The sequence below is a fragment of the Bos indicus x Bos taurus genome, chromosome 5 (assembly GCF_003369695.1).
Source record: "Bos indicus x Bos taurus breed Angus x Brahman F1 hybrid chromosome 5, Bos_hybrid_MaternalHap_v2.0, whole genome shotgun sequence".
Taxonomy (NCBI): Eukaryota; Metazoa; Chordata; class Mammalia; order Artiodactyla; family Bovidae; genus Bos; species Bos indicus x Bos taurus.
Window position 1 is genome coordinate 54,666,061 of NC_040080.1, and position 13,635 is coordinate 54,679,695.

General features: G+C 41.6%; 1 protein-coding gene across 3 annotated transcripts in view; it reads left to right on the forward strand.

The window, feature by feature from the left end:
* The window catches only part of GNPTAB (N-acetylglucosamine-1-phosphate transferase subunits alpha and beta), an 83,848-nt gene extending 73,768 nt beyond the window's left edge, over positions 1-10,080 (forward strand). For all 3 annotated transcript variants that reach the window (XM_027541979.1, XM_027541981.1, XM_027541980.1), the window contains 3 exons: positions 2,402-2,569; positions 4,546-4,636; positions 8,678-10,080. In XM_027541979.1, the coding sequence (XP_027397780.1) occupies positions 2,402-2,569; positions 4,546-4,636; positions 8,678-8,755 (337 nt within the window). In that variant the 3' untranslated portion in view covers positions 8,756-10,080. The remainder of the gene's footprint in view (positions 1-2,401; positions 2,570-4,545; positions 4,637-8,677) is intronic.
* The last annotated feature ends 3,555 nt before the right edge of the window (positions 10,081-13,635 follow it).

Sequence of the window (13,635 nt, forward strand, 5' to 3'; positions counted from 1 at the left end):
TTAAAAGTCATTGGGTGAGCAAATTCACAGACATCTTCATGTAACTTAAAGGGTTCAGGTTTTGCTAAGAAGATCCAAGTCAAGACAGGCTTTTCCAGCATTGTCTGCTAGGCTCAGATCCCTCCCATGGACCTGAACACATTTTATCATTTTAGCTCTTCTGTTTTACTTTTCTGAGGCTCACTTTAAAGTCAGGAGTGGAAAACCTGCCTTCTGACTGACTGGTGTTAAGGACTGGTTTATCACATTAACAGGGAATCTGGGAGAGTATCTGGGCTCTGCTGCCCTCCTTATGTCGCTTCATCCCCAGGGTGGAGGCAGGCCAGCACCACAGTTCTTATGTCCCTGCAGACACAGCCATGTCCTGAGTCAGGTGAGGTTGCCTCCCTTTGAGTCAGTTCACAGGGGCAGAAATACTGAGCAAAGTGCAAGTTCTTTTGGGAAAGAGAGGGAGTGTGTGCTGGGTACCCAACATGGTCTTCTTTGGTTACCCTGTATCCACACATTCTCTTTGTTTCATACCCATACTTTTCTTCTTTACATTTTCCCAGCTGTTGGAAAAATTTTGAAGATACAGAAAGACTGAAAACAATAGTACATTAAACTCAGATTCTTAAATTTTTAGTGTTTTGTTATGTCTGATCTCTCACTTCATCTCTATACAGACTCACACACACACAGGTTTGGTTTTTCCTTTGTTTGCTGGACCATTTGAAAATTAGTTGCAGACAACGATACGCTAATTTACCCTCATTATCATAGCATAGGTCTTTTAAACAAAGTCATTCTCGTTTATACCATAGGACTGTTCACACATATCCAAAAACCTTAATACCAACTAAATAATACCATCGAATAGATGGTCTATACTCAAATTTCCTGAGGTGCCTCCAAAGGCCCTTTTTAGCTATTCTTTGTTTTTAGTCTAGGAAGCAGTCAGGGCTCCTGCACTGTATCTGGTGGACATAACTCTTTAATATCCTTTAATCAAAAGCATTCCCCAAGTTTAAAGAAGAGATAGGGCCATGAACTTTCACTTACTCATCACTCATCTTCAATAAGAAGCAACTAGTTGATCTTGTTTCATCTGAACACACCCACTCCTTCACTACTACTTCCCAGTTATTTTAAAATAAATTTCAGTCACTGTATCCTTTTTTTTTTTTTTGTAAAATTTTCAGTATATGTCTCTAAATTAAAAGGATTTTTTGAAAATAACCATAATACCATTATTTATTCCTTAACATGATAACCTATCTGGCCCCTGTACACGTTTTTCCCCCATTGTCTTTTATAAGCATTTATGTTTTTAACTTTGTTGGCTTGAAATGGTATCAAGTACATTCATTACAATTATGTCTATAGGTTCCCCCATCTCTCTCTCTCTCTCTCTCTCTCTCTCTTTTTAATCCATATGCATTTTTGCATGTGCATTGGTATAGAGCTGTCTGCCAATGCAGGAGACGTAAGAGACACAGGTTCGATCCCTGGGCCAGGAAGATCCCCTGGAGGAAGGCATGGCAACCCACTCCAATATTCTTGCCTGGAGAATGCCATGGACAGAAGAGCTCGGCAGGCTGCAGTCCATGGGGTCACAGAACCCAACACAACTGAAGAAACTTAAAATGCACGCACATGAAGAAATCAGATTACACATTCTGTAGATTTCCTGAACCTTGAACATTTCTTATCGTCTCCCAGTTATCTAATGTGTTCCTGTGTCTTCTGTATTTCCTTTTGGTGGCAGGATCTGAGGACTTTATTATACTTGATAAAATTGTAAAAACAAAATTTAAATGTAATTCAAAAGTGGTGTTATCTCTAATGGGCCCTCAACTTATTGACTTTTGCCTCAAAGGAACATGAAACAAGTTGGGAAGCACCACTGTAATTTACTTTTTGCTGAAATTCATCATACAGCCTAGTTGGAGACATGTCAATATTAAGAAGTTATCAACCTCATAAAATCTGTAGCTATAAGGAACCATCTCTATCTCAGCTGTCTACATGACTGTTCTTAGTAATGTAATTCTGTCAGTTCAGAGAACTCAGTTGTAGGCACTTACTAGTTTTTCCCTGGATGTTAACAGAATGCTTCAGTCAGTTAACACTAAACTGGGCACATGCCAACCCCAAACAGCAATTAAAATAATGTATTCCTATAGCTAGAAGGCATATTCAAAATTATCTATCATCCCTAGTTCTTTTTGTTTTATAGGAGAGAAATATCTAAGGAAAAATTTTACAGACTGTTATTCCCCCAGAGAATCATATCAGTAAATGCCACAACTTGGGACATAAGTCCATTTAAAACATATTCCAAATCCACACTTCTTGTTTTGTTAGGTAAGGATTATCCTCATAAGAACCAATAACAACCCTGGGTCTCTGTTGTCTCCAGGAAGTTTGTCTGTCTGAATGACAACATTGACCACAATCATAAAGATGCCCAGACAGTGAAGGCTGTTCTCAGGGACTTCTACGAATCCATGTTCCCCATCCCATCCCAGTTTGAGCTGCCAAGGGAGTATCGAAACCGTTTCCTTCATATGCATGAGCTGCAGGAATGGTAAGTGTCCATGTTTCAAATACATGTATGTTTTTCTTCTTTAGAGTGATGAAGTTTCTTTACTGTGTTATTTTCTCTAATTTCTTTGTAAAAAGACATGTATAGTTTTTATTGATCTAACTGGTCCAGTACATCTGCTGAGCTTTATTCATCATCATTGCCCTCAGAGTGGCTTCCCTGTTTCTTGAGTACCTGCTGTACAGCCGACACTGTGCTGGGCAGTATGTTTACTCTTTACAATAAAAAGTGCTACTCTGACCACCACAGATGAGATGAGAGTTAGGAATAGAAGTGAGTGATTTTCTCTCGGAGCTGGTTGTTGGTCCTCTTAATGTAGGAAACGGGAGGAAGAACAGTACAGGGCAGGTGCCATTTGGAATCTGTGGCTTGGGTTGGAGACACCCCCTACCAGGCGCTGTGAATGACTGGAACTCAGCAGAGGCTGTGAGCATATCTTATAAGCCTTATGTTAAGCATTTATTTAATCTTCATAAAAAATTATTATTTCCAAATTACAGACGAGAAACCTGCCATACTTCCCCATGCGCCACGCACCCCCAACCCCGCCCCACCTTTATCCTTACTGTCCTCTCACCTAGTCTGATTCCATCCTCAGTGTCTCTTAATGTTGCTTGTTTCCTTCCATCCTCGCTGCCCTCATCCAGCCCTCATTCTTTCCTTTGCCTGGACTAACTGGACTGCCTGCCTCTGGTCACCTGCTTGTGACAGCCATCCTTCAAATAGCCACCCCGATTGTGACACACGTGTGCACACACATATACGCTATATATCATCCCCCTTCCCATTAGAGCATTGTGTCCAACCCACAGTGTGTGGTTTTCCAGAACAACTGCAGTCCACACCCACCTGCTTTTTCTTGGCTGCACATCGCTGTGTCCTCCAGGCCAGACTGGACTCAGCTCTGCAGGGCCTGGGTTTCCCCTCTACTCATGCTCCTCCCCTTTCTCAGCCACAGGTTTTCCTGCCGCACTTCAAGGCTTAAATGAAGTGTCACCATCTGTTTGATGCACTCATTTCACTGTTTCTCTGCAAGACTGCTTTTGATAATAGGTATCTCTGTCCACCTTGTGTGGTGGCTGGTTATCTGCACATCAGCACCTCCCCAGGTTCACAGGTGCTTTAGAGCAGGGACCTCTACTCATCACCTGTCTATCGACAGGAAGTGTTACTGGGTGATTGCATGAATAAATGTGCTGTGCTGTGCTTAGTTGCTCAGTCGTGTCTGATTCTTTGTGACCCCATGGACTGCAGCCCACCAGGCCCCTCTGTCCCTGGGGATTCTCCAGGCAAGAATACTAGAGTGGGTTGCCATGCCCTCCTCCAGGGGATCTTCCCAACCCAGGGACCAAACCCAGGTCTTCCGCATTGCAGGCAGATTCTTTACCGACTGAACCACCAGGGAAGCCTTAATTCAATATGACAGTCAAATTGCACACACTCTAACATCAGTTTGAATAGCAGACATGAAGATCTTAGCTCCAAAAACTTCTTTTAGGGTCAAGAAAGAGCAGGTCCAAGCTCAATACCTATGAGACTTGAGACATGGCCCAAAATTCTGCTTGCAGCTGCCAGGTGATGTGTCCACTAACAGCTGAAGTGCAGGCACTTCACTTGAGCTCTATTAGAGGCATTTTAACGGTCCAGCAGTGTTGAGGGCGGAGGCCAGGTGCTCAAGCCACTGTGTGGTGGTGGCCAGCCTTGCCAAGCTGGCTGGAACTGTTACTGATTCAAATATTTACTATAACAATGAAAAACCTGAACTCACATGGGAAATGTATAATTATGTTAACGTTTTAGAATTGCCTTCAGACATTGTTTTTGAGTTCCACAACATTGTTTTTGTTAAGCTAGTATAGTTTGCTAAACTAGTAAATACTATATAGTTAGTTTTACTAGCTAATGATAGTTAAACCTTACACAGAACTACATATTTGCTTTCTTTTTTCTCTGAACAGGAGGGCGTATCGAGACAAATTGAAGTTCTGGACTCATTGTGTGCTAGCAACATTGATTATGTTTACTGTATTCTCATTTTTTGCTGAACAGGTAAGTTTTAACAATTTTATGTGGATGTCAATTTCTTGGCATCTAATTTTTTTTTTAAGAAAATGATATAAATTCATAACAAGAAAATGTTTATTTCTGTTATTGGCTTATAGCTCATATGTCAAATATTTCATAATATTCAGGCAGCAGTCATAACTGCCTTTTTTGAGGATTGAACATGTTTATTATGATAGCAATTATCCCTATATTGATTCAAGGAAATCCCTATCAAAATCCCAGCAAACTATTTTGCAGAAATTGACAAATCCATTATAAAATGTACATGGAATTACAAAGAACCTGGAATAATCAAAATACTTTTTTAAAAAAGAAGAATAAAGTTGGAATATTTAGATTTCTTAATTTTAAGAATTACTACAAAACTACAATAATAATAAGAGTTTTATATTGATGAAAAGATAGACACATAAATCAATAAATGGAATAGAGAATTCAGAAATAAACCTATACATACACGATCAAATAATTCTTGACAAAAGTGCCAAAATGATTCACAAGGCAAGAAAAATCTTTTCAACAAGTACTGCCATATCAACTAGGTATAGACATAGGGAAAAAAAAAAAAGAATATCAATCCTCATCTCACACCACACACAAATGCTAACACAAAATACTGGATCACAGACCTAAATGTAAGACCTTAAAGTATAAACATTGTCAAAAACATATAGGAGAAAATCTTCGTGATCTTGTAATAGGCAAAGGCTTTTTAATACTCACAAAGCATAAATTACCAAAGAAAGAAATCGATAGACTGAACTTTTTCAAATTTAAAAGTTTCTGCTCTTCAAAAGCGGAGAAGGCCATGGCAACCCACTCCAGTACTCTTGCCTGGAAAATCCCATGGACGGAGGAGCCTGGTAGGCTGCAGTCCATGGGGTTGCCAAGAATCGGACACGATTGAGCGACCTCACCTTCACTTTTCACTTTCCTGCATTGGAGAAGGAAATGGCAACCCACTCCAGTGTTCTTGCCTGGAGAATCCCAGGGACGGGGGAGCCTGGTGGGCTGCCGTCTCTGGGGTCGCACAGAGTCGGACACGAGTGAAGCGACTTAGCAGCAGTAGCAGCAGCAGCTCTTCAAAAGAAGCAGTTAAATGTGCAAATACAAGAAAATATTTACAATCCATATAAAAGGTCTGTATCCAAAGTATATAAAAAATTCTTATAAATCAATATCAAGACAGCCTACTTTTAAAAGTGGATGAAAGATGTGAACAAGCATTTCACTAAATATGACATTCAAATAGCCAGTAAGCACATGGTAAGGTATTCAACATCATAATTCATCAGGAAAATGAAAATCAAAACCACAGTGAAGTTTTACCCACCCATTAGAATGACTAAAATTTAAAAGCCTGACCATATCTAGTGCTGGAAGGGATGTTGAAACCTGGAACTCTCGTACACTGTTGACAGAACGCAAAAGTACAACAGCTTTGGAAAACAATTTGAAATGATCAAACAAACAACCAGCCATTCCACTTTTAGATATTTACCAAAATGAAATGAAAACAAGTGTCTTTGCAAAGGCTTAAACATGTTCACTGCAACTTTTTTGGTAATTGCCCAGAATTAGAATCAACCCAAAAGTCCATCAACAAGTGAATGGGTAAACAAGTTATAGATATAACTGACTTTTTAAAATCTATCTTCTAAACCTATTACCAGTATTCTTTGTTCGTGGAGTTCAGTAAATAGAGCTTTCCAGTTTTAGCCTGAGGTCTACAAGTCAAACTATTGTAAACCAAAAAAACCACCCAGAATCTGCATCTGATACTAATTTTCTGTGGGTCTCCAATCTTCTTTCTTTTAATCTTTCTAAAAGAGCCCACAGTGTCTTGATCTGCAGGCCTCCCCCAGTTCTGCCGGTGGCGCCTGGCTTGTGCGCCAGGCCATCCTCTCCCGTCTACGTTTCTTCCTTGAATGCTGGCAGTTCTTCCCCAGGCAGGCAAGCACACAGCCTCCTTCACGGGACAGTCTGGAAGTAAGAGGGAGATTTGTGAGGTCAAAAGAGGAATAAGAGAATCCTCTTCAGGCCACAGCAGATGTGAAATTCTCAGAAAGAAGAAGGATTCAAGGAAGAGGGAATAGTGTCAGGCTGTCCTGACCTGTGCCGGGCAGGTGAACCCACCTCAGCCTCCTTCCTGGTGATTCTGGAGTGAGGCTTATCTGGCGGTCATGGTGGGATGTTTTCACTGAGTTTACTTACACTGAGGAGGCAGCGGCGGCCTGAGAACTGAGAGCTTTAGGATAAACACTCCCAGGCTTCCTGCTGTGGATGGAAGGAAACTCAGGAAAGAAAGGTCTGGCAGGCAAGCAGTTTCACCTTTGTCCACCTCCCAGGGAATAGAAACATCCTCTTGATTGTGTTGCCATTGTTCTTGGCAAGTAAAAATCTTAGGAAGAAATCTTGTGCTGTGCCTGCTTTTAGAAGAGAGTCCAGTGAGGAGCCTGTGGGTCAGCTGTGTGCTGGCTGAAAGGAGCAGCTGGAGGCCGTGGAAGGAACAAGAGGGTCTTTGCTTACTGTTGTTTTTACCAGCAGGAGGAAGGGGAAAGGAAGAATAAACCCCCTCTCCTCCCTGGCACCTTGTTCTTTACCAGCTTGAATCAAATTCCTTACCTTCTACCATACTCACAAACAAGCCAAGGCTGCTCCTTCCTCTGCCCAGGAATCCAGCTCGTCCAGAACACTGTAGTCCATGCTTGGGCACACCCCGCTCTCACCTCAAGATGGAGGATTAGAAATTGAAACCGTAAAAAACACATTTTTCTCATTGAAACTTTCTTCTAACAGTGGTCAGGTTTTCTATTTCAGATGTATCATGGATAAACTGTTGCTGTTAGAAGTATTTATTCCAAGTTCGAATCTACAAAGTCATAGATGAACTTTTGCATTTCAGCCTATTAATAAACTTGAAAATACAGGTAATCCCCAATGATTGTTGATATGGTTACTAAGTACAGGAAAACAATGATGATAGAACTCTTAGGAAAAAAATTAAAATTCTAGCTTACACGTGCTCAGTTCAGTTGTTCAGTCGTGTCTGACTCTTTGTGACCCCATGAATTGCAGCACGCTGGGCCTCCCTGTCCATCACCAACTCCCGGAGTTCACTCAAACTCATGTCCATTGAGTCGATAATGCCATCTAGCCATCTCATCTTCTGTCGTCCCCTTCTCCTCCTGCCCCCAATCCCTCCCAGCACCAGAGTCTTTTCCAATGAGTCAACTCTTCGCATAAGGTGGTCAAAGTATTGGAATTTCAGCTTTAGCATCAGTCCTTCCAAAGAACACCCAGGACTGATCTCCTTTAGAATGGACTGGTTGGATCTCCTTGCAGTCCAAGGGACTCTCAAGAGTCTTCTCCAACACAACAGTTCAAAAGCATCAATTCTTTGGCTCTCAGCTTTCTTTACAGTCCAACTCTCACATCCATACATGATCACTGGAAAAACCATAGCCTTGACTAGATGGACCTTTGTTGGCAAAGTAATGTCTCTGCTTTTGAATATGCTGTCTAGGTTGGTCATAACTTTCCTTCCAAGGAGTAAGCGTCTTTTAAGTTTCATGGCTGCAGTCACCATCTGCAGTGATTTTGGAGCCCAGAAAAATAAAGTCTGACACTGTTTCCACTGTTTCCCCATCTATTTCCCATGAAGTGATGACACGTGTAGTTGTTTTCAAACCCAGAGACAGTATCTTAATAGGTGAAGAAGAGTCAGTGTCCTTCAGTGGAAAGACTTGACAGACATCTTGAAAATAAATACATGTGGTAATTGTTATATAAAAATATGTAGTTTTTATAGGTCTTAAAGAAAAAGAAACGGGAATAAATAATTTGAACCATATAAAAAGCCATCAGTTTTGTTTTGAGGGGAGGAATGATGGAGCCACATTTGCCGTCTATTCTTTATGTATAGGACTAGGGAAAAGATTAAGGTCATATGACCCTCAGCAAGAAAGGTAAAGTTTGTCAACCTGGAGAATTACAATTTATCTTCTGTCTTTCATCCTTTAGTTAATTGCACTTAAGCGGAAGATATTTCCCAGAAGGAGGATACACAAAGAAGCGAGTCCTGATCGAATCAGGGTATAAAAGATCTCCATCAGAAAATCTACCTCAGCATTCACTGAGCATTTGAAAACTCGGCATCAGAGATGTCTTCGTGACGTGATGCTCAGCCAGCTTGGCCTGCAGAAGGGAAAACACCCAGTACAGTACTTCTGGCGTGAACATAGCCTGCTGACCAGGAACTGCTTAGCCCACACAGAGAAGACTTGCGTGTTGAGCAGCTCTGGTTTTACTTCTAAAACATTTGCTCATGGACCTGTCTGTCATTCTTGAAATGAAGTAGCTCACAGATGAGAGACAGAGGTCGCTATGGGAACTGAGCAGCTAGCTAAAATGAGACGCCTAAGCCACCTTGAGTGCTGTTGCTAAGAGTCCCCTGTCTTTTGCATTCCAAAGCTTTTTGTTGTGGTTTTACCTTTTTTTTTTGGGGGGGGGGGGGTTCTTTTTTCCCATCTCTCATTTTTAAAGTAGCTACTAAGTTAAGTTATTCTTCCTTTCAAAAACAATGAATTAGGATGTGTAACATGTTTTTATAGATATTATTTAAATAATGCAGCAGTAACACATCCTATTGACAATATCTAAATTATAAATTTTATTAACATTGAAGACTATGGGATCTTAACCTACTTGCCATGACTTATGAACTCAATGACAGACATCTGATATTTGTACTTGTTTTCTTCAGCCCCTAAGAATACTGTGATTTTATGTGGAGACCTGATTACAAAGGGCTAGAGTTAAGTAGCAGAGCTACTTCCTAGATGTAATTATGTTTTGAAGATGTACATATTGAAAAAGAAGTGCCTCATTTTAGAAATGAGTAGTGCTGATGGTACTGGCACATAACAGTGGTGTCTTCTTTTAAATACTCACCAGTATATTCCAGTAGCTGTCTCTCAGTCAGCTTCATGTAATGCAGGGTCAGGAAACTTTTTCTTTAAAATGCCACAGAGAGTAAATACTTGCCGGCCACATGGGTCTGTGTTGCATATTCTTTGTTTAGTTTAGCTTTTGTTTTAATAATCTTTTTAAAATGTCAAAACCATGTCTAACTTGCAGCTGTACAAAACAGGCCATAGGCCATGATACAGAATTAGTATTCTCATGTGTAAGTAAGCTTTGACGTTCAGCCGTGTTTTATGTCATTGTACTGTGGATTTATGAAGACCAGATTCCATGGGTCCTTTTTGAACTCTTGACAGGTATTTTAGATCATGATCTTAACAGTATTCTTTCAAAATGGCATACACATTTTGTAAAAAGAACGTGTAAATAACTTGTGTTTGTGCTGTAAGAGTTACATATTTCAAAAACTGAAGTCTCATAAAAACTTAAATTTTATCTGATGCTTTAATTTTTTTTTTTTTTTGCAGGTTGCTTGTCCTTTAGTTAGTTTTGATCACAGAGACTCTCCCAATTTTGCATAAAATCCTCTTGATACTGATACAGTAATACGGCATAAAAGATTCAAAGTGCCACTAGACCTAAGGACCAATTCTTTTAACCATAAACCATGGTGCTGGGTAATGTTTGAATGGGAACATCTGATATGGATGGTCAGATGAAAGATACCAAAATGTCGTGATACTTTAATTTTTAATCTTTGAGGAGTGAGTTTATCTAGATTCAGCAATCATCTGAGTGCTTACATGGCATGTCAGGGGCTTCCCAGGTGGCTCAGTGGTAAAGAATCCGTCTGCAATGCAGGAGACGCAGGTTTGATTCCTGGGTGGGAAAGAACCCCTGGAGAAGAAAATGGCAACTCACTCCAGTATTCTTGCCTGGAAAATCGCAGGGTCAGAGGAGCCTGGTGGACTGTAGTCCATCGGGTTAGAAAAGAGTTGGACATGACTTAGCGACTAAACATTAAGTGGAAGTTAAGTTTCCACAACTGAAATTAAGTGGAAAATGGTGTAAGGACAGGTTGGTAGTATTACTGCCTGGAGAATGTCATTATATGGGGGAAAGTGAAAGTGAAATCGCTCAGTCATGTCTGACTCTTTGCGACCCTTGTAGCCCACCAGGCTCCTCGGTCCATGGGATTCTCCAGGCAAGAATACTGGAGTGGGTTGCCATTTCCTTCTCCAGGGGATCTTCCCAACCCAGGGATCGAACCCAGGTCTCCTGCATTGCAGGCAGATGCTTTAACCTTTGAGCCACCAGGGAAGCCCATATGGGGGAAAATAAGTTCTAAATAGGATTTATGTGGTAAAACTTTAGGGGTTATCTGGGTATCATTGTTAAAGTGAAGAATTCTAGAAAAGTTCAAGAATGAACATTTGGGTGTGATGGAGATTTCTGGTTAGGTGAACATAATCCACACTTTATTTGGAGCTTAATAGATAATGAGATGGATAACAGAATTGCAATATAGAATCATTTACCTAATGATTCAGTAGAATCAGTAGAACAAAGGAACCTCAGAAGTCATGGGCAGTCACGTGTCTTCAAGAATTTTAACAAGAAAGGAAAACCATAGGGCAGTCTACCTCATAAGAATGCCAAATGAAACATTAGAAAATGCAGGTTGGCCAACACTTGAACATCGGTGTAATTCACATCAGTAGGACCAAAAAAGGAAACTGCATGATAATCTTTTTTTAAAGAAAGCACAGTAAAGCAGTTATCCTCCAATTAAAAATTAAAAAAAAAATAAAGCATGGTCCATTGAGACTAAGAAATAATTGAAAGTCTAGCATAATAACTTCCCCATTTATCAATAGTTTTCAACATTTTTGCCAATTTGTTTGCTCTACTATTTTTCTTCATTGGTATATTTTAAAGTAAATCCTAGACTTCCTAGAGACAAGAAGACAGGGGAGGTGAAGGGCTTCTTATCAGTCTAACTGCTCCTCCTTCCCATTTGCCTTGATAATAGCTCTGCTTACTGAACACATTTTATGTGCTAAATGCACAAATCTAACAAGTTGCTTAAGGAAAAGTGGGGTACAGGAGACATACCCTGAAGATCCATGGCTCAGCACTGCCCATCCCTGCCCCTCTCTGCATGTCAGCATTTCTCCCCACAGTGGAGAAGGGGCAGTTCCTGGCCCTCATCTCCCCGAGAGGCAGGAAGCTTCCTCTCTGACTCAGGTAGTGAAAACCCTGGTGGAGATGAGTTACTGTGATTGGCTTACTCTAGGTTCTGTCCATACATCTGTGGCCAGAATATGCAGACTTTTACCAAAAGCAGGGGAGGGGTGTTGGGCTAATAAAAACACACCACTCCAGCTTCATGGAACAGAGATTGGGTACATGTAAACAACCAGGGTTCTAGATTATTGAGTCAAGTTGAAGGCAAGCTGCCATATTTGAAAGCAAGAATACAGTGGACCTTATAATTTTTTCATTATTAAAAGGATTCAAAGAAATGTATGGAAAGCATCAATACATCAATGCAGAATACAGTAGCTGTCCAAAATGGTTCACAGTTAGTCTCAAGTTCTTGATCTTCCTGCTGCCTTTTCCTCCCCTACCCTGGCCACACACATCTCATTTTCCAAAACATGTTGTGCACTTCTATGCCTCTGTTCCCTTATAGATGCTGTTCTTATAGCTTTACCTGTGCTTTCCTTACCTGTTGTACCTCCTTGTACCTCCAGGTTCTGTCACTAATAGCTGATCTACTAAGAAATTTTCTATAAGACTAGCTATGACTATGACTAAAGGAATAAGGGATATAATGTTTAAGCTTTCAAATGACCTTGACAAGGTTCTACAGCCCCACTGACTAAATAAGAGGGAGGGGGATCAAGATGGAGTAAGAAGATGTGGAGCTCACCTCCCCCCACAAACGCCTGAAAAATACATCTATGTATAGAACAATTCTCATGGAAAACAGAATTGGCAGAATAATTCCTATACACCAAGGATGCAAGAAGGATTCCCACATGGTGGGGTGGTATGAAAAAGAAAGCTTCGGGTAGAGACCTGTTGCCCTGGGATGGGACTCAGAAGGGGAGGGGTGATCACAAGGGCAGACACATGCCCTGCCTGGGGAGTGAGTGGGTCGAGCCGCAAGCTAGGCATCTCATGCAGAGGAGAGAAGTAGATTAGACTCCACTCCTGAGAAGTACAAGGGCACTGGCGTGTCCCCAGACCCAGTTGTGTCTACCCTAATGGCTGCTGTCTCACCGTGCTCCCCAGTCTAAGCTGAATGACCACCCCAGCCTCTATCACTCCACACCACCAGTTGGTATTGGGGCTAGGGCAGCCAGGTCCTGGGAAAGGATCTAGGGTGGAGAAGTGGTCCAGGGATTATGGTATGGGCCAGGTAGGTGGAGGCCACTGGCATTTGCTCAAACAGCATCATAGATGCAAGCCACACTTCTGACAGTGGCCCAGCTGCTTCAATTCCCACAACCAGAATACCACAAGCCCCAGCCAAGCGAATGCTCTACCCTGCCCATTCCACACCATAACCTTGCTCTAGATCGGTGACAACCAGAGTCGGGGAGAAGATGCGACCTTAGGCTACATTTGAGCAGAGCTGCAGGCACCTATACAGGCAGCACATGGGGCCTCTGTGAGCTACACTCACTTACATCAGCTGTACCCTCCTTTGGGGCAAAGACCCCAGTGCAGGGAGAAGGAAAAACACACCCTTAAATGGAACACAGCCAGCTCAAGTCTGACCCTCAGGGCACCCACTCCAGTCACTTGGGAACAGACCCCCACCCCTGCCACTGAGCAGAGAGGAAGTCTACCTCATCTGTGCAAGCTCTGGCTCTGCCAACACCAGCCATACTCCCTATCAAGTAGACAGTACAACACTGAGGAAAGGTGTGGCTGGCATCTACGTCAAATCCAGCCCTCACACCAGACACTGGGCACATGAAGTCTACCCAGGGATCCTCTCAAATAAAAACATCCCATCCCAAGACAACAGATAACTGTTTAAC